General features: G+C 45.3%; 1 protein-coding gene across 6 annotated transcripts in view; it reads right to left on the bottom strand.

The window, feature by feature from the left end:
* The window catches only part of LOC144730748 (RNA polymerase II subunit A C-terminal domain phosphatase SSU72-like), a 57,053-nt gene extending 47,708 nt beyond the window's left edge, over positions 1-9,345 (bottom strand). The window contains exon 1 of one of the 6 annotated variants that reach the window (XR_013587843.1): positions 8,821-9,344. Coding sequence is in view for 5 of the 6 variants with exons in the window: in XM_078611477.1 (XP_078467603.1) it covers positions 8,821-8,900 (80 nt within the window). In the remaining variant the exon portion in view is untranslated. Of the gene's footprint in view, positions 1-8,820 lie in introns of all 6 variants that reach the window. The other 5 variants (XM_078611477.1, XM_078611472.1, XM_078611474.1 and 2 more) reach the window with 5 other exon arrangements.
* Positions 9,346-21,487: the final 12,142 nt, after the last annotated feature.

Here is a 21,487-nt window from a genome sequence, read left to right as displayed (position 1 = left end):
TCATCAGGGCCGCTCCACTGGAGATATTGCACAGGGAATGTGTCTCTATTATGTACAAGACGCGCCAACCATTCGTCGTATGCTACGATTGAGATAGATCCCGATGCGAAAGATCGTGCGTGTCGCAGTGTGAACGATCGATTCGTCAACGTCATGCTTTCATAAGAGAGCGAGGTGGAGTGGTGGTGCAGTGGTGGGCGCACCGCGCCGCCAACATGGCAAGCCGAGTTCCACTCCTAGCCACGGCAAACCCCAGTGGCGGGTGATTATCAGAAACCTGTCCTGTGCAACGCCCCCCTCCTTCAGCAACACACATTGTCCAGCGGGGTGAAGAGCTCCCATAGACCACGTGGCACGGGGAGGCCTATATACAGCAGGAGATTGACACAGAACGGTACTTTATTATTTTATTCTTTGAGGGGTGACATTCCTGTGTTATTTTCCTTTCATACCCTTTTTTGGGTCGTTGTTTCCACAATTACTTTCAGTACACTTGATATGAATGAATAAATAAATAAAACTGTTTTCTTTTTTGGTACTGGAAAATATTCCCATCACGCAATTGGCATTATATCTAAAGATAGATCATCCATTATGAGACCTCCTTTACCAGTGGAAAAATACAGTAGTAGGTTTTTGCCCTTTCAACTGGTACAAAAACTGACACCTTTATACAAGGCATCATGTTTGCAATAACCACAACACAAGCAGTCAAAATGCAAACAAAAAGAAACAACTCTGATAATGATATGCACTGTCCCTGAAGTTGATTGGTCCACACCCAAGACAGCTTTCCTTAGAGCCTAGTCTCCATTGGTGTTGGACCAGATGACGCCAAAAGGCGTACAACTCAAAAACAGCGCAATATCAGAGTATTGAGAGCTCGGGGTAAGCATTTACACTATGAGACCTCCTTTACCAGTGGCAAAATATAGTAGTAGGGTTTTACCCTTTCAGCTGGTACAAAAACTGACACCTTTATACAAGGCATCATGTATAAAGGTGTCAGTTCAAGGACAGTGCATATCATTATCAGAGTTGTTTCTTTTTGTTTGCATTTTGACTGCTTGTGTTGTGGTTATTGCAAACATGATGCCTTGTATAAAGGTGTCATTTTTTGTACCAGTTGAAAGGGTAAAAACCTACTACTATAGATCATCCAATTTGGATAATATTGAAGACCAGTGCGCCACCAAGTGTTAAGAAAATGGCGGCAGAAGAAATTGTGCACACGACTTTTGAAAATGCCTTCATGTGGCCTCTTTTATCCTTTACGTACCAGGGTTCACACTTTCCCATATATCCACAAGAGGTTTTTGGGTTGGATTGCGTCAATATAAATGCGTCGTTAAAGCCGCCAAAAATATGCAGAAAGCACACATCCTCCGTGTGAATATGCAAAACTATCAGCATTTCAACGAGGTGCATTGTGGTCCTCTCGTCTCAGGTAAAGATCATAATAAACGTAAGCAAATGTGACTGACTGACAGGCACCGGTAATGTAGTGACAGACAGCTGTGGACTGGTTTTGTCATCAGCACGGTATATTTTTCTCGTCAGTTACAGATTTGAACATGTATTATCCCCATAAGAGTTTTTTTTTTCCAGTTAGATCGCGTAAATATGAATGTGTCGTTAAACCTGTCGCCACCCAACACAGCCAATTAGTAAGGGTTGTCACGTAAACAAAACGTGCCAATTCGTTACTCGTACAGCACACCGGTGTGTTGGAGAGTAAACCCACAACATTTACAATTTGAGTATGACGTTTCGCCAGTAATTACAACCAGCATCATCAGGCGACAGCCAGAGTTGTCACCTGAGTTGATGATGCTAGTCGTAATTACTGGCGAAACGTCGTACTCGAATTGTAAATGTTGTGGGTTTACTCTCCAACACACCGGTGTGCTGTACTAGTAACGAATTGGCATGTTTCGTTTACATGACAAACCTTACTAATTGGCTGGGTTGGGTGGTGGCGGGTTTAACGACACATTTATATTCACGCAATCTAATTCAACCAAACAAACTAATTATGGATTGAGAAAAGGCATTCATGCCTTTTGGCGTCCTTTGGTCTAACACCGTTTGAGACTAGGCTCGAAAGAAAGCTGTCTCTGGTGTAGAACAATCAGTTTCAAAGACAATGCATATATTATCAGTATGTTTTTTTGCATTCTGACTACAAGTATTGTGGTTAATGCAGACATGATTCCCTGTCAAAGGTTTCAGTTTGGTGTTTTAACATCTTAGCACCTGTTTTGTTGCCAGAAAAAAGGGGAAAACCTATTTTCATATTTTGGCACTGGCAAAGGAGGTCCCATGATCTAATTATGGATTGCTACACCTGAGAACCCGATGTCATCACAGGGCAGCTGAAACCCGGATTCGAACCGAGGTTGTTCGTAGTACTAGCTCAGCGCTCTGACCTCCGAGCTACGTGGCTGCCTCAAGAATAAATTACTTAAAGACATAATGCAAATCATATGCTAATGGTATAGGGAATGAAGAAGAAAAAGGTAGACAAAATGCACGGAGATAAAACAAAATTGATTCTCGAATTTAATTGCGATGCCCAATTGTGATAACGCACCGATGAAAAGCCAGGATGAGTAATTATTTATATGCTTCGTGAAGATTTCGAAAAAACACCCTCACCGCAGAGGTCGCAACCGGGTACCCGATACCCGTACCCTACCCGGCCGGGTACGGGTACGGGTAGCCGTTTGCGACCCTGGTGCGGCCGGGTACGGGTACGGGTAGGCCGTGAGTCACTGGTGAGTAACCGTTTGTCACTCATTTCGGGTAGGGTACGGGTAGCGTACGAGTACCCGTACCCGGCCGGGTACGGGTACCCATTTGCGACCCTGGTGCGGCCGGGTACGGGTAAGGAATCAAAACCCGTTTGCGACCTCTGTCCCACTGCCTCCGTCATTTAAAATCTGCTTTCTAAGATGTTGTCTAGACCTTTGGCCGACGACTCCTTTCCCCACCGCGTCTATCTGCCTCCCAGCAGCATTCTCTCCAGTGCCTGCTTGCGACAGTTTGGCCTTTAGGAACTCACCTGACTTCATATAATAAATGAACTTGAACTTGATCCCCCCGTCTTTCGAACCTCAGTTAAGCCGACTCGATTCACGAAGCTTGTCGGGTCTCACTTAAAACTTTCCTGGAATTAAAACGAAACTCCAGGGGCACCACCTTGGCAGTGGTGTACAAAACACAGATTGAAACAAACTAAAAAACACCACACCACCACGTAACACGGTGGGTGCTCTCTACGCGAAAACAAAAATCTTTGCCACCTTAAAATAGATACGAAGTAGTAGGTTAAAATTTCTGACGATGACCTTTCTTCAGACAGAAGGCAAAAAATACGAACGTATTATTGGACATCACACTGCTCGGAATTTTACCTTATATTGCTACAGTTTTGCTTATATTTTATTTCGCTGTCGTTTATGTACTGCTCCTAAAGACGAGTGTTTTTCAGGGTTTTTTTTTTACCACGTGTTGTTCAGCGTGACGTCCGACGTTCCGCATCACACCCTGAGAGTTTCTTCGTGCTGAATAAGCACCCAGCTTATACATTGAACAGCGTGACGAACAACACTTGGCATAACCCGAAAACACCATTGGGAGGCCGGCATGTCATATGTATAGTACTACAACATATCACATTTTACATTTTCAGTTTACAGTAAAAAAACATTTGTCCAGTTTAATTTAAAATAAAAACAATTGTAATGCGGATAATCCTGACCCTAAATGCTGTTTTTGACCTGGTTAACAGTGTGTAGTACTCTACAGATATGTCTACATTGCTCCTATGTCCCTGGTCTTCCCTGAAAAATAGATTTAAAAAAAACATATCTCTTTACTTTACAGGGTGGTATCTTCAAAACACTGGTGATGATGGTGGTGGTGGTAATTGTGGTGGTGGTAATTGTGGTGGTGATGGTATTGATGATGGTGCTGGTGGCGGTATTTGCACCGCCACATCCTTCGTACACCTCCCCTGGCATCACAAAGAAGAAATATGGTGATCTATCGGCTTAACTCGTGCTAATCCCCTGCCCAACCGCCCGCGACGCCACACGGCAGAGGTCGCAAACGGGTTTTGATTCCTTACCCGTATCCGGCCGCACCAGGGTCGCTAATGGGTACCCGTACCCGTACCCGGTAATGCTCGGGTGGCTCCTCCGGGTACGGGTACCCGTTCCCTACCCGTACTCGTACCCTACCCGAAATGAGTGACAAACGGTTACTCACCAGTGACTCACGGCCTACCCGTACCCGGCCGCACCAGGGTCGCAAACGGGTACCCGTACCCGGCCGGGTACGGGTAGCCGGCTATTGGGTAGAGTACGGGTATCGGGTACTCGATTGCGACCTTTGCTGACGGCTGCCTGGATTCGAACCAGGCATAACGGAAGTGCTGGCTCATTGCTCTGACATAGCCACGATGGGCCCCCTGAGTCACACAGTCCACCTCCTGTCAATAGCGCTGTGACTCTATCGGACTAATCATCTCTGATGAACGGGCGTTTAATTGTGGCGCAAAAAAAGGTAATGCTCGGGTGGCTCCTCCGCTCGTGAAAGGAGACCGAATAGATTGCGGCAGGGTTACCGATATATATTTTAAAAAAAGCCTCTCTCTTTAAGTTTATCGCACCATCCAGAATTATTGGTCAATTTCGTCGTGGATAATCATCACAGTTCTCACATTAGGAACAATCGTTTAGGAAAATGCGATTTGAGATTAAACAAATTGCTGTCCTAAGTTACAAGCATATTTGTTCAGCTGTTATCATTAGGTTAGAGTAAAAATAACGTCTCATTTTTCATTATAAATGAGTAATTTTTTTCGTGCAATTTCAATATGGGAGGAAACTGGTAGTATCTGGCTTGAGCCCACACAATACGAGAGTTTAACATTTAACGCTCTGCACAGACACACGGAAAAAAATCCATTGCTGTTCTTGCATCCCCTCGTCACTTCATATTTGAAGCCTATACACTTGGCAATCCGTAGCAGTATCATATCCAAGTGCACAGCTAAACCATGTTAAACAATGCTTATCCCAACGTTTCCAATGGTAATACAATATTCACGTCTCCCTTCTAGAAATACAACTTCGACAAAAACAGACCCACAATGGGACTCTCACGTGGTAAAATGAAAGATACAAAATCCACTGGTGGATTAAACACATTCCTGCGGAGGGAACTGGCAGGAACGTTGGGTTGCTCGGTCAATGACCAGGGTCAACGGCGGCGTGGTGTATTCCGCAAATATGCCCGACTGTGAGGGCGGGCACAAGCCGGCGTGAGTAGGTTAAACGTTGAGTTTTATAAGGGCACCACGGGGTGACCAGCCCCTCAACCACCCAGCCCCACCCCTCCCACCCCGCACCCAGCCCCACCCTCCCCACCCTCCCCACCCAGCCCCTCCCCACCCAGCCCCTCGCCACCCTCCCCTCCCCACCCAGCCCCTCCCCTCCCTCCCCACCCAGCCCCTCCCCACCCAGCCCCTCCCTGCACGACGGATGGACGGACACAATAATCCCCTGTGGGCTGGTGTAACCAGGAGGTTCCTACCAGTATAATCATGGGTAACTTTTGTCTCTTAAGAGCAGGTAATCAAGCCTGCCATTTTGAACGGAAATGAATGTCAATAGACACTTATTTAGTTAAAATAAAACAGCAAATGATCGAATGCCGAAAATCCAGTGCTTACTATTGTCCCCTGGCAAGAACAGTTACCAATGCCAGAGGTATTGAATCCTCCTGAGTTTTCCAAATCCAATTTGTGTTCTGTCGACATTGACAGGTCTGAGGCATACGTCAAGCGGTCTTCACTCTCCTATTCAATATCCGTTCTCTCTTCTCGTGTGATTATATTTTCCTTCCTTCAGATTATACACTGGTCAGCAAAAAAAAAATTCTGGCCTGGACTTTTGCAGCTGTTTTAGACTAATTTCAGGGTGCTGATTCCAAATCTGATCTCAGATTTGCTCTATCACATCTCATTTTATGCTATCGGCATACTCCATTTTCATTGATTTTACCCAAAATTAACTCTGTCACTTATGATTGCAAGTTGTTTCGAGTCAGTGACTGCTTTAGTGTTAAAATATGGTGCTGTATTTTTAGGATAGTGTGTTTATAATATCATTTTATGTAGATATCCACATTTATTTAATATTTTTATTCTGCAGTTTTTATTGAAAATGCAATATTTGATATCTCAAACACCTGATGTGATAGACAAAAACTGATGCCAGATTTGGAATCAGCACCCCTAAAATTACCTTACAACTGTTGGAATACCTTATGCCAGAAAAAGTGTGTTGACCAGTGGTATCTAACATCTTCCTGCCTCGTGTTTCTGTCGCTCCACTTCACCCACCCGCATTAAGCACTGCGGTGAAGTATGGTCAATCAACATCCACGACTCCCCACGGCGTCTGGGTGTCCCTCACCGAGGAGTGGATTGGTACAAGTCCGTGCATTATAATTGTATTATTAGAACGTTACGTGTACATATTTGCTAAACGAATATCACGGACAACAAAGTTCGCCGAACAGAGATCTCTTTCGATTTAAAGCTTTCGTGACTGCAGGGATTCATCTTCTTGGTTCTTTCGGTAAAGTCACGTAGAAGGGAAGTAATAAAATAATAAAAATAAAACATAATACGACGTAGAATTGTAATTTATTATTTGTTGTTAGTAACTCAGCTTATTGTTAGAGTATAGTAAGAGATCTCTTGTCGGTGAGAACGCAAATAGAATGAAAACACAGCGAGATGGTGTACCGAGGGCAGTTATTGGACGCATACCGACATCAAAATGACGAAATAAAAACAAATATGGATGAGAGCAGGTTGGAGCACTTTTGGAAAGTTGAATTAATTGCAACCCGCCGATGCGTCCGAAGAGGAGAGTTTTTATTCAGTGCGTTATTACCTGCGATGACATACGGATCAGAAACACGGGACACTGATTGGACAAGAGGGTGGAACAAAAACTGAAAAGTGTGCAAAGCACGGGATAGGTGCGTGTGTAGGATTGCAATGGGAGCAGCAAAGATGAACGTGGATGAGTTGGTTGTCATTCACCCGCACCTCCGATTAGCGTGGTTGGCTACGTACGGTGCGAAAGAAGTTCAACATACATACAGAGTGAACTGGTTAAAGGCGTAATGTTGACTGTAAAGGACATCGTTTGACGGGATATGTCGCGAGAAGACATTCTAATGGCAAGGCGGATGGGAATAACAACTAAGTGATAGCCAAGGCAGAACAAAAGATCCACAGGAGGATATCTACTTGGGAGATTAGGATGGCTGATGTGCAGGTGGATACGAAAAATGACACCGTACAAAGTAGTGGCAATAACACATTCCTGCGGAGGGAGCTGGTAGGAACGTTGGGTTGCTCGGTCAATGGCCAGGGTCAACGGCGGCGTGGTGTATTCCGCAAATGTGCCCGACTGTGAGGGCGGGCACAAGCCGGCGTGAGTAGGTTAAACGTTGAGTTTTATAAGGACACCACGGGTGACCAGCCCCTCCCCACCCAGCCCCTCCCTACCCAGCCCCTCCCCACCCAGCCCCTCCCTACCCAGCCCCTCCCCACCCTCCCCTCCCTACGCAGCCCCTCTCCACCCTCCCCTCCCCGCCCAGCCCTTCCCTACGCAGCCCCTCTCCACCCTCCCCTCCCCGCCCAGCCCCTCCCCACCCTCCCTACCCAGCCCCTCCCTGCACGACGGACGAACGGACACAATAATCCCCTGTGGGCTGGTGTAACGAGGAGGTTCCTACCAGTATTAATATAGAATGTTCAATTGTTGCATAGCGCCCTTCATGCACATTGCATCTCACGGCTGCTGAGACATCGCAGAGAAGCGGGGCAGGTCAGCTGCCAGGCGGCGAGCCGGCGATACCAACGATTGCCCAAGTTTTCCGGTCCTCTTTATATTAAGATGTTTTCAGCCAGTTTATGAATGATATCCAATAAACGCAAGTTACTTAAATGAAAATAAAAAAATCACATTTTGGGAAATTACCTCTTTTAAGATCGACTAATTAATCGATTAATCGTCATATGATCTGCGAATTATTCGTGAAATGACTGCTGACTTCCAAATACGGGGTTACTTGTACGGTTCCCTTATCAGATGACGATAACGAATCACAAATAACAACCCCCGAGGTGAATTAAGGACGTCGATATAAAAAAAGATTCACAAACGATTAAGCATCACCTTGAATAGTGTCACTCTTTGTCCTTTATAAGTTAGAGGCCCCACGACTCACTCGCTAAATTACGAGATTAAACGATATTAACCATTTACTAGATTAATCGATTGATCGATTGCCAAGTGACTGTGAGTTTACACGTCATAGGCATCTCGCTCTTGAGAAACATCACACAGAATGAATCACAACGCAGTTTCACCTGGTTTAAGGTGCATCTTTCAATAAATCGATAGAATACGCTGTAATCGATTACTCTCTTATCACCAAACGAGCGGCTATGAGTTAGCAAGTTACCAACGCCTCTCCCTCATTAGAAAAAAAAACACAAAGCACAACGGAGTTTCAACCCGGTTACAAGTCGGGTGCATCAAGCAATTGATTAATGATCGATTAACTCGCGTATCGATTACCGTCAGTTCATAAGTCATCTCACATCATAATAAAAACACACACACACACAATCCAAACTAGAGTTGTATCGGGTTTAAGATGCGTCGCGAAATTAATCGAACGATCATGCCGTTGTTATCAATAATCGATGAATACATTATCGATTACCTGAGCAAGCTATGCGCTTCCATGCTTCGGTTCTGATTGCTTGAGCAAATGACAGCGACACGCAGAGGCGTTTGCGGCATGCCTTGTGAAATGAAAAAAAATATTAAAAAAATATCAAGAATACAAATGTGCAAAGGGCACACTTTGTTCTACATTAATTCGTTAGAAAGTGGTCCGAGAAAAAAATTGCCGTTTAATTTGAAATTTTTAAAGTGCGTAGCTGCTTAGACGTAGTTTTAGGCCGAAGCGCGGCTCCCCCCGTTTACATTTCCCACACGCATGGGCGACCCCGCGCCTGTGCAAGGCAGCCGATTGGTCGCGATCGATCACGCGGCTGCGCGTGCGCGCCCGTTGCTAAGAGGGTCGACCAATCAGAATCGGCCAAAGTGCAGCCTATGCTTGTGTTGTCTGAGAAATGTAATTGAAATGTTGCGCATTTTTGTAAATAAAAGACGCCGTTAATTAATGTTGTCGTCAAACTGCTAATTATTATTATAATTCAGTCGTGTACTGATTAATATTGAAATTATGTGTTGGAAATCCTTCCCACCCCCCCACCCTCCAAAAAAAACCCAACAACCCCATACATATCATGAACTAATTGTAAACACGACCGCGATAACATTATCAAAGTCACACAATCAGGTACAGCTGCTGTACTTTAACATAATTTTAATTACCCACGCAAACAAATAACACAATTTGGTGATGCATTATTAAATAGATGGCTGGTAACACGGCGAAGCAGGTGTTAGAATATCCGCTAGCGGCCTCTAGTGGTTGGCAAGAGAGGCCATGTGAATATGGAATCTGAATATACATTTTATTTTTTTACTGGAGAAATCCAAAGAGCTAAAAAGCTCTTCCCCCCCATCCCCTCCACAGATGTCCAGTAGGGGCAATGGGTCAGAACGTTACAACAAGGAATACAACAACAACAAACCACGAGAGTGAAAAGTATATTAAACTATTTATATATTTCGATTTAAAGCTTTCGTGACTGCAGGGATTCATCTTCTTGGTTCTTTCGGTAAAGTCACGTAGAAGGGAAGTAATAAAATAATAGAAATATATATTATATGTATTGTTATGTTTTATTTTTATTATTTTATTACTTCCCTTCTACGTGACTTTACCGAAAGAACCAAGAAGATATTTTTATATTCTTGATTCTTTCGGTAAAGTCACGTAGAAGGGAAACAATAAAATAAAAAATAAAAACACGGTAAGACCAACACCTCGGCCGTGGCAGATCACTGTTATAATTCAGTGGGCTCACATGACATTGACTTCTCCAAGACAGAGGTTCTCTGCAAGCCATCTGGCTACCATGAGAGATTCGTTCATGAGGCTATCCACATATACAAACACAGAGACAATTTCAACCGAGAAGATGGATTCTGGCTTAGCAATCATTGGAAGGATTTGATAAACCATTTCGGGTCTTAATTGATTGTGGTCACGCCTACGGTGACTTTCAGACCGCATTCCATTCTCTTCCTCTCCCCCCTCCTCTTTTCCGAACATAGATGGACTCGTCCGTCTGACCAACTGCCAAATCGCTGTCCGTGGTGCTGACGTTAAGAAAAAAACGCCACTTTTTTCAAACTTTCTTGCTGTGGATTTCACACCTGATGACGATTGCTTGTGTTGCAGTCGAAACGTCGTAGAGAATTTTATTGTTTTATATTTTTATTATTTTATTGTTTCCCTTCTACGTGACTTTACCGAAAGAACCAAGAATATGAATCACTGCAGTCACGAAAGCTTTAAAAAAAAAAAACAATTTTTACTTTACTAGGTAAGGGGCCGTCCATAAATGATGTCACGCACCTAGGGGGGGGGGGGGTCAGACATTTGTAACGATGTGTGACGAGGGGGGGGGGGTTGAGAAATGTGACGTCACATCAAAATGCGCAACTTTAAATAAATATAGACTTTTTAATAAATGTTTTCTCCTACAACATCAGAGTGCAGCGCCATATTAAATACGCACTACAATGACAATAGTTTAAAGCGATTTGAAGCATGTTTTATTTTGGGTGGGGGGGGGGCAGAGCTTTGTGACGTCATATTTGAGGGGGGGGGGTTGACTTTTTGTGACGCCGTGTGACGAAGGGGGGGGGAGTCATAAATTGTCCAAAATCGCGTGACGTCATTTATGGACGGTCCTAAAACGCCCACTGAGCTCGATGAGCTTCTCTTTAAGAAGCGACTTGGCTATCACAAATGATAGCTAAGCAAAGTGGTTGGCTTATCGCGTGGAAATTTATAGCAGCTCTCCCCAAAAAATAACAATATAAATAATCTTACCGGTGCAAGAGATATTGAATCTTCGCGAGTTTTTCCCAAATACAAATTGTTTTATGTCCTCCATTGGCAGCTCTGAGGCATAAGTCAGGCAGTCTTCACTTTCTTATTTAAACTATCCTTGTCCAGACCCTATCACTTACCTCTATCACCACCCCTGTCACTACCCCTATCACTACACTAGAAGTTTGAATTGAAATTCCTTCGCTTCGTGAAATCGCAGAGCAAAATTGGAATTACACTTTAATTGGTTGACATTGGGATGTTTTATATATATCCCGTGATTGGGAGGGAAAATTTTCTAAAATAGTTAAAGTTTACGGTGCAAAAGTTATCTGAGAACAGAGTAAAACCCATGCCATTATACATTAGCAACAGCCAACAATGCATCTGATAGGAACCTCCTGGTTACACCAGCCCACAGGGGATTATTGTGTCCGTCCGTCCGTCGTGCAGGGAGGGGCTGGGTGGGGAGGGTGGGGAAGGGCTGGGTGGGGAGGGTGGGGCTGGGTGGGGGGTGGGAGGGGTGGGGCTGGTCACCCCGTGGTGCACTTATAAAACTCAACGTTTAACCTACTCACGCCGGCTTGTGCCCGCCCTCACAGTCGGGCATATTTGCGGAATACACCACGCCGCCGTTGGCCCTGGCCATTGACCGAGCAACCCAACGTTCCTACCAGCTCCCTCCGCAGGAATGTGTTTTACACTTATATGGCACGATCGTTCTTAATGGAAAAAGAGCGGATAATTCACTGTGACATGATCACAAATGTAATGTCAATAACTACAAAAAGTCCAAGAGTCTCGCACTTGTTCGCCATCGTTGTCAACGCGTGGCCTGGAATCTTCTCCAGGTGGTCTCCAGAGCCCGGAGGAGGCATATTTCTTGTGATATTGTTGTAAATTATCAGAAGTGTTCAAAACTTTTTGAAGCACCCTGTGATTTCATAGACAAACTGCTCTAAAATGTATCGCAACAAAACGCATTATTAAAACTGCTAATTAATAAAAAAAAATTAGATTCGGAGCGTGTCGTTACAACAGCCGCGTTCCGTTTCAAATTTCCGAGACCGAAATTCTGGTCTCTCCCCCCCACACCCGCCACCCACCCACCACCACGCCACAGGAACGTGGAATTACCCCGTCCCCCATTGAGTCGTGGGCCTTGTCAACGAATGTAAGAACCGCCCAAACTTTGTTTTTTGTACGAGCACGAAAAAAAAAAGCACCCCCCCACCCCTGCACGTTCATCCCTCAAGGTCATCTCTTCATTCAGTGGCATGACCTCGGGACCACAAATTGTGATTACATTGGCAAGGAGGAGGAGGGGGGGCTGAACAATAAGTCTGGAGTAAAAAAAAAACCACACACAAAATGAAAACAGTGCACAATGCCAGCAGTTAACAATTTGATGGCAGAGGAATACTTTGCGAGCGGAGAGAGACGGAAAGTGAAAATGTGTCCAGTCAGAGCCGTGACAATCTATCATCCTCGCAGTCAATGGCGGGAGCCAGGATTTTCAGGTAGGGTGGGGGGCAACCCCTCCAGCAATGAGAAATGATAGAGGAGTTGTTAGCAAGTAAGGACTTGTCCCTTGCTTTTTATCCGACGCGTGTGCGGCGATGGTGCAGCCATCGATCGAGGGTCGAATTGGAACCGCGTTGTGTGATCGGCATCGCGCTCACTGAAGGTGAATGTCTTCAGGGAAGTCGTGTACTGTAGACGCAACTGCGCACAATTATGTGAGTCACTTATAACCGCTTGCCGTTACTTATTGCCAATTATCGACTCAGACTATTGTCCTATCATCTCGTAGAGTCCCTGGCACGTAATAATATGCTACACAGTGGCAGTGGGGGTCGCAAAATGCCGATTTATTACTAATAAACCCGAATGATCCGATCGAAATCTCTAATTTCGATCATTAGCAGCGGCAGCAGCGGTGACTTTTGGCTGACCGTCGAACAAAGGCGGTCACCGCATCGCGCGCTCTCAGATGCGCTTCTGCGGCCGTCTGGAACGCTCTTACTTTTAACATGTTAGGAAGTCGCTAGGAGGTACGCACTTTTCGGTTATCTCGATTGAAAACCCATTTACTTTGAACTGCTTTTGATGTTTAGTTTGTTGTCATTCCCCCGCACCTCCAATCAGCACGGTTGGCTACGTACGGTGCGAAATACGTTTTTTCTTGACCTAACCCACCACCACCTGATAAGATTGTCACGTTTACAAAAGCATTATTTCTACGTGCCTATGCGTCGGTCAAATTTTGACCTGTGCCTTAAGACTTTTCATGCCTGAATTTAATTAAGGCTTATCAATTTTCAAAAAAAGTTTTTACTGCAACGGTTTTTTTTGGCCAACTCTCACCAATTTGGTCGGATTTCTCCAGGGTAAATCCTAATAGCAACACATACACACAACGTTATACTAAAATGTAGAAAAAAATTGGATTATATAATGGAGGTGATACTGTATCGGATCAACGTTACGCATTATCTTAAGTAATCGTAAGCCCTGTTAACCCCCGGTTTTACAGATGGACAGAGCCGATGCATTCACGCTTTGAACATTAGTTTTAAGGCTATGAAGGTGGCAATTTTTATTTATTATAAAAAAAATAGCCACATTTTTTTCTTCTGCTTCTTAAAGGCAACCTAGTGATCGTTACATCCCCACTTTCTGTCCTTGCGTATGGTAGCAATATATTCAGGGGTTAAATGCCAATGTTGAGGTTTGCTGCTGGCAAACGACGAGAGGGCTTCAGCAGACAGAGAGAGAGCGTTCGTGTCGTGTCGCTGTTCCTCCTCCTCCGTTGAAGGAGCGCAGATCACAGTGAGTGTATCTGTGCGTGTCCAGAGCTCGGGTTGCATGGTCCACAATCACACTGATGTGGCTTGTCTTTAATATATATCTAATGGTCTCTGTGATTCTCTATGTATCTCTATGCGTTCTATATCTATATGTGTTTCTATACATGTGTGGGTGTCTTTCTCCGTGTCTCTATGAGTCTTTACGGATCTCTATGGGTTTCTATGTGAGTCCATAGCTCGGTTTGCATGTCCCACAATCGCACTACTACGTGTGGCTTGTCTTTGATATATCTATGTGGGTATCTGTGTATCCCGATGCATCTCTATGAGTCTCTACGTATCTCTACGTGTCTCGATGCGTTTACTGTGCGGGTCCATAGCTCGGGTTGCATGGCGTGGCCCACAATCGCACTGCTGCTACTTGTGGCTGTGTCTTTAATTTTCAATTTGTAGGCGACATTGCCCTCAACATCCTCATACACGCGGGCACAAAGTCAAGACAAGACGTTTGAGTGACTCATCATTTCAACGCGCTGTTATTTTTTATTTATTTTAAACGTGATGTCAGTTTGTTAACTGACGGGAATATATAAAAACATATTTGAGCCAAAATTAAATCTCCCCCCTCCCCCCGCACCTCCAATCTCCCCTCCGCGTGTAAAGAGAGTAACAACATCTGCCACATTCGGCTGACAAGATGCACATGGGTACAGCGCTGGCTGAACGAGACGGGCACGTCAGGTGTGGTGTGGTGGTTCCTCTCCGCCCCACCCCCCTGCCATCCCACCGTCAATGTCAACGAGACGTTGCGAGTGCAACGTGCGTGAATAATTGAACCGCACAGTTACGAATTGGTGGGGAATTGGTGGGGCAGGTGGGAGGGGGGTGCAGGGGAGGGGGAAGGTCAAGGTTCAATGAGGGGGATCTCATTTACTTCTAGATTTGAAGCTTTCGTGACTGCAAGGATTCATACTCTTAGTTCTTTCGGTAGGTAAAATTAATAAAAATAAAACAATAAAAATCACGACGTTTCGGAGGCAACACAAGCTTCCGTCTTCAGGTGAGTCCATTCATCCCACAGTGACTTGCGCATAAACAGCATAACAAAGAGCGGCTTAATCGTATATAATTCATTTACCCACCCAGCAGTATAACAAAAGCAGTAATTGACCACTTCACAACTCCCCCGCTGCCCTTCCTGGCTCCTCCCCCCTTAACCACTATATAAGGTACAGATATTTTGCTGTGACGGTCTCACCTGAAGACGGAAGCTTGTGTTGCCTCCGAAACGTCGTGATTTTTATTGTTTTATTTTTTTTTATTAATTTTACCTACGTGACTTTACCGAAAGAACTAAAAGTATGAATCTCATTTACTTCCAGGGGATCGCGGCCACCCCACCACCACCAACCGACCAGTCCCCCCTTCTTATGATGGTAGTTAGGAAATGTTAATTACCTCGCCTGGTATACAGGAGGTCGTTGGTTCGATCCCGACCCTGACGCCTGCTGCTGTATATTTGGAGTTTGCGTGTCTCTATCTCATCATCAGCATTACGGTGGCTAGGAGATGTTAACTACCTCGCCTGGTATACAGAAGGTCATGGGTTCGATCCCAACCCTGACGCATGCTGTGTATTTGGAGCTTTCGTGTCTCTATCTCATCATCATCACGGTGGCTAGGATATATTAACTACCTCGCCTGGTATGCAGGAGGTCGTGGGTTCGATCCCGACCCTGACGTCTGCTGCTGTATATTTGGAGTTTGCTGTGGATTATTTTCTCCGGGTCCTCTGGTTTTCCCCTCCATATTCATAATTAACATCACGCGTTTAGAGTATTTGGCGGCTGCTATAAATGCCCACATGATGATAAGCCGCTTCGGTGAGCTTGCATTTGTGATGGACAGGTGGCTTCTGAAAGAGAACTCTTTCGCTCAGTGGGGCCTTACCTGGTCAAATAAAAACAATAGTTCATAGTTAGTTAAAACCCTCTGATTGCGAGCCGTGCACTTTCCTACCACCGTACCCTCCCGGTATTTCTTGCAAGACTTCAAGCCCGATTCTAACCTCGAGAACATCGTTACGTGCTACGTGAGACACAAAGGGACTGTTTGTACTGCCGCGAAATAATCAACACACGACCAAAGTGCTGTTGCTGAAGAACACGGAAAAAATTGTTAAAATAGTTAAAATAGTTTGGCCAGTGTCGCCTCATCTTACGCGTCGGCGGCTTTTCTCCGGGGGTTTTCCTCCCATCAGGAAGCAAACAACAACAACAACGGCGCATTCATTAAAGGCATTGGGTCAAACATCCCGAAAAACCAAGACCCTCCTGAACGAGAGTCACGTGACGCTGCGTGACGGGTTTTTCCCCGCACGAAATTGTTGTTGTTGAATTTCGATTTAAAGCTTTCGTGACTGCAGGGATTCATCTTCTTGGTTCTTTCGGTAAAGTCACGTAGAAGGGAAGTAGTAAAATAATAAAAATTAACCCGTAAAAACAAAGTTTTTCACTATAAATCCTTTATATGCGTGGCGGCTAGAGTCCTCTCGTCCTCTGGCTTGAGATGGCTGCCACCTATGGGTCAGATGATTGCATTGCACCATTAAGCAATTGGTAATTAAATATAATATTTTTGCCCTAAAAAGTGTAAAATTTTGCACATTTTTTTTACGAACATTAATTGTCACGTACAACGAGTCTGTGTGGAAAATGTCAGCTCGATTGGATCACGGGAAGTGGGTTAAAAAACGACCGAAAGATGTGCACGGTCGTAAGCAAGCGAACTTAATATAAAGGATTAAAACATATTATGTTCTATTTTTATTATTTCACTACTTCCCTTCTACGTGACTTTACCGAAAGAACCAAGAAGATTGTTGTTGTTGGCAAATAAAGGGGACCGTGAAAAGGCAGGTGAATCGAAGGGGCTCACGATCTGAACTCTGACCCCCCCCACCCCCCCCCCCCGTGATGAACCCGCCTTGGGTGACCTTTGGGTCAACTCAGCCGAAAATTAACGAATCAATCAAAGACGACGCGACGAAGTGACAGCTCGATTTAGACGACGACCCTTGTTATCAGAGCATTCATAGCTCGGTGTGAGCAATTGTAGCATGGCATAAAGCTGCTATAAATGCGATAAATAGAAACGTGCGTTGGCTTTGTACTGATCGCCTTGTGGCGTTCTCTCGTTTGACACTGGTGACACGATCAAAGCACGTGTGTTTGCAAGCTTCACCGCAAGCGCGCGTGGTTAATGCACACTTGGTTCCTTGCAAAATGTATCGATTTGGTGCTTGAACATCTCAACACCAGTTTTTTTTGTTGTTGCCAGAAATGGTCAAAATGTATTCTTGTTTTTCATACTTTGAACCTCATTTGCAAAAGCGACTTCAGAGGAATACAATGAACCCGTTGTCCTTCCCGGGCACCCCCCGATCAGCAACGTTGGCTACGTACGGTGCGAAAGAAGTTGAACAAACACGCAGAAACTAATTTCTCTAGAAGCGATTTTATTCTGCTAAGTTTGTTGACCTTCCCCTCCCCCCCGCACCCCCCGATTAGCACGGTTGGGCTACGTACGGTGCGAAAGAAGTTCAACATACGTACCTTCCGAAAATCGAGTCTCGACATCAAACTCCGAAGTTAAGATCTATCCACCGCGCTGTCGTTCGCGGTCTCATGATTGATGGTGCCTCGATCCTACACCTCGCGCAACGTTGCGTTAAAAGCCGATCTCATCTCGCCCTTCTTCTCTCTGTGGCCCTTCTGCTGCCGTCTTAGAGACCGCGCGGCGTTATTGCCCAAGGTGATGGGCTCCTTGGTGGAGATTTGTGTGGCCGCTGTCGTTGTCGTCGTTGTTGTCGTGTCTTCGGACACGTGGTAGCCATGCGATAATTATTCAGGCGGTGCTGAACTCAATTTGTGACCTGTACCCCCTCCCGCGTGTCCCCCCTGTCCCCGGCTCGCCGCGTGACAGAGAGAGGGGGGTGTGGGTGTTGGGTTAATGAGTCCTAAAATGAGAGCCCTTGAATCTCTCCCCTGCCCCCCCCCCTGCCGCTCCCCTCTGGCAAGCAATGAGTTTACAAAACGCCGACCTCTGCGATGCGACGGATCGAGCCAAGTCACGGGTCGCAAAGCGCCTCTCGCATTAGACGAAGAAGAGAGGGGGGGGGGGGCTCATAACGGCCAAGTAGGGGGCGATTTATCCCCTTGCTACGTGCTTCTCTCATCCCACTCTCTCCATCACTGCACCCACCCACCCACTCACCTACCTCTCCCCTCTCATCTCACTCTCCTACCCTGCACTCACTCACCTACCTCTCCCCTCTCATCTCACTCTCCTACCCTGCACTCACTCACCTACCTCTCCACTCTCACCTCACTCTACTCCCCTGCACCCACTCGCCTACCTCTCCCCTCTCATCTTACTCTGCTACCCTACACCCACCCACTCGCCTACCCCTCCCCTCTCATCTCACTCTCCTACCCTGCACCCACTCACCTACCTCTCCCCTCTCATCTCACTCCTCACCCCTACACACACTCGCCTACCTCTCCCCTCTCATCTCACTCTCCTGCCTCTCAGATTAGCTCCTCCGATTATCACGGTTGGCTACGTACGGTGCGAAAGAAGTTCAACATACTCGCCATTTATGTCAGCCATGAACGGTTTCAGGTGGAACGGGGTTCAGGGTGGAAGGGGGTTCAGGGTGGAAGGGGGTTCAGGGTGGAAGGGGGTTCAGGTTCAACGGGGTTCAGGGCTACCGACCGATGAGCACCTTTCGGCTACGTACGGCGCGCAAGAGGTTCAGCACACGAACATACCGCACGTGTTGATCGGAGAGCTGTGGGGCTTTGTTAACAAAAGGAGGGGAACGAATGGCCGCTCTTATCTACTCCTCACACCACCAGCCCGAGAGGAGAATGAGTCTCTCAGACAATCAAAGATGCGGCTATCAGGGCAGCCGGGGTGGGGGGGGGCCTTCGACTGCAGAAAGCTCTCAAGGGCACACTCATTATGCCACCACCACGATTTTAATAACACGGCAAGGTTCTAATGACAATGAAGCATGAATTAATTATTCATAGGAACCGTGCGCAGAGGGAGGGAGAGGGGATATACGAAAGGCGACATGTCTGTCGATTTATTTTGTTATTTAGAACGAGATTAAATTTCGATTGAAAGCTTTCGTGACTGCAGGGATTCATCTTCTTGGTTCTTTCGGTAAAGTCACGTAGAAGGGAAATAATAAAATAATAAAAATAAAACAGACAGAGTCTGAATTTCAGACGCTGTCTTTCCGACAGACCTGTTCTTCACCTGAGGACGCCTGCTTGCGTTGTGGCCGAAACGTCGTGAGAATTATTTTATTGTTTTATTTGTATTATTTTATTATTTCCCTTCTACGTGACTTTACCGAAAGAACCAAGAAGATAGAACGAGCTTGTTAGCCTGTCCTAGGACGGAAGCTGTAATATTGAAGGTGTAAATTAACGTTTGACTTTTGTGTAGCACATGAAGACAATGTTCTTAACTTATTAAACAAAATTAAGCACTTTTTATGTGAATCTCTTATCACCGTTCAAAATGGTTCCCTGCAGTTGGCTATCCTTGAACACTTTGATCCGCTGAGGATATTTAGATCTAACAGAGCCACGTACAATTGGCCATGGGAAAATACGGGTCCATTGAGATAAATACCCACATTTTCAAAAGTCTGACCCTGCGACTTGTTAATCGTCATCTTATACGCAGGGATTATCGGAATGTGGTCGTTTCAGTACGAAAGAGTGACATCAAAAAGTCAGGACACACATGGCTATTACAGTAGTATTATACAGGGTGGAATGGGCAAGGGTAAATTGGTCGATAACACCATCATATGCAGAGGATTACAGAGCTTGGGCAATTGTTGGTGGCGGCTCACCGCTTGGCTGCCTTCCTGCTTGCCGACGGTTCCTCCTCCTTGGCACACCTCTGAGTCGTGCCCCTCTCTCTCCATCTCTAAAAGAGCGACGAGGGGGGTGGCCACACCTCCTGGAAGTTGAATCTGTTAGAAAAATGATTCACGCGCGCGTGCTCGCTCCATCTTACCGAGGGTCCCGTTAATTGAGAGCCTGCCGATGCTTTTCACCAACGCTGTGGAGGGGTGGAGGGGGGGGGGGTGCAGGACCGAAAGATTTACCGCGGCTGGCGACGGCCCATTCGGTGTCGTGTGATGGAGGAGACGTAATCTGGCATCACCACCATCACCACCATCTCGTCGTCGCTGCGAGTGGTTGAAACAGCGAATACTTTTCAATACGCGAACTTTGAAGTTGATTTGCTGCACGCATTCAGCAAGAAAGATGCATTTTTTTCAAGTATTCTGCTTTCGCCGGGCTCTATGTCCCCGTGGGCAGGTCAGTGGTGAAAGTTTCCTTGATCCCATTAACACTCGTCGATTGGTTTGAAACATCTTTATATATAGAGGACTGCGGAGCTTTGGTAATTTAATTGATGGTAGCGCCGGTTCACCACCGAATGGCCGATGCCTTCCAGTTTTTTGGTTCCTCAGCGATTGTGACATGTAACCTGTACGGACGGACGATGACACAAAAAGAATAAAGCTAAATATTATATCTTGACTTAAAGCTTTCGTGACTGCAGGAATTCGTATTCTTGGGTCCTTCGGTGAAGTCACGTAGATAGGTTCAAAGAAAATAACCAAAACATAACAAAAAACTACGACGCTTCAGAACTGGCTGCTATGTTCCCATCATACCACTTTAGTTGTTATTTTCGGATCTCTGATTTTACATTAACAGGTTAAATTTCCCACACTAAAGCAGCCACCTCGCTCGCGAGCTCGAAGTTGCTGCTCTGCGATCTTCCATTAACATGCTAATCTCTCACATTAACATAGCCACCTCCACGCATTAACATGCTAATCTCTCACATTAACAGAGCCACCTCCACGCATTAACATGCTAATCTCTCACATTAACATAGCCACCTCCACGCATTAACATGCTCATCTCTCACATTAACATAGCCACCTCCACGCATTAACATGCTCATCTCTCACATTAACATAGCCACCTCCACGCATTAACATGCTCATCTCTCACATTAACATAGCCACCTCAACGCATTAACATGCTCATCTCTCACATTAACAGAGCCACCTCCACGCATTAACATGCTCATCTCTCACATTAACATAGCCACCTCAACGCTCTCGTTGTGGAGGTCGCCCTCCGATCTTACATTTACATGCTAATTTATCACATTAACATGCTAATTTATCACATTAACATGCTAATTTATCACATTAACATGCTAATTTATCACATTAACATGCTAATTGATCACATTAACATGCTAATTTATCACATTAACATGCTAATTTATCACATTAACATGCTAATTTATCACATTAACATGCTAATCTTTCACAATAACATGCTAATTTATCACATTAACATGCTAATTTATCACATTAACATGCTAATTTATCACATTAACATGCTAATTTATCACATTAACATGCTAAT

Source organism: Lampetra planeri, chromosome 36 (genome assembly GCF_965212315.1).
Source record: "Lampetra planeri chromosome 36, kcLamPlan1.2.h2, whole genome shotgun sequence".
In the NCBI taxonomy this organism is placed as follows: domain Eukaryota; kingdom Metazoa; phylum Chordata; class Hyperoartia; order Petromyzontiformes; family Petromyzontidae; genus Lampetra; species Lampetra planeri.
This window is presented reverse-complemented; position numbering and strand designations above follow the sequence as displayed.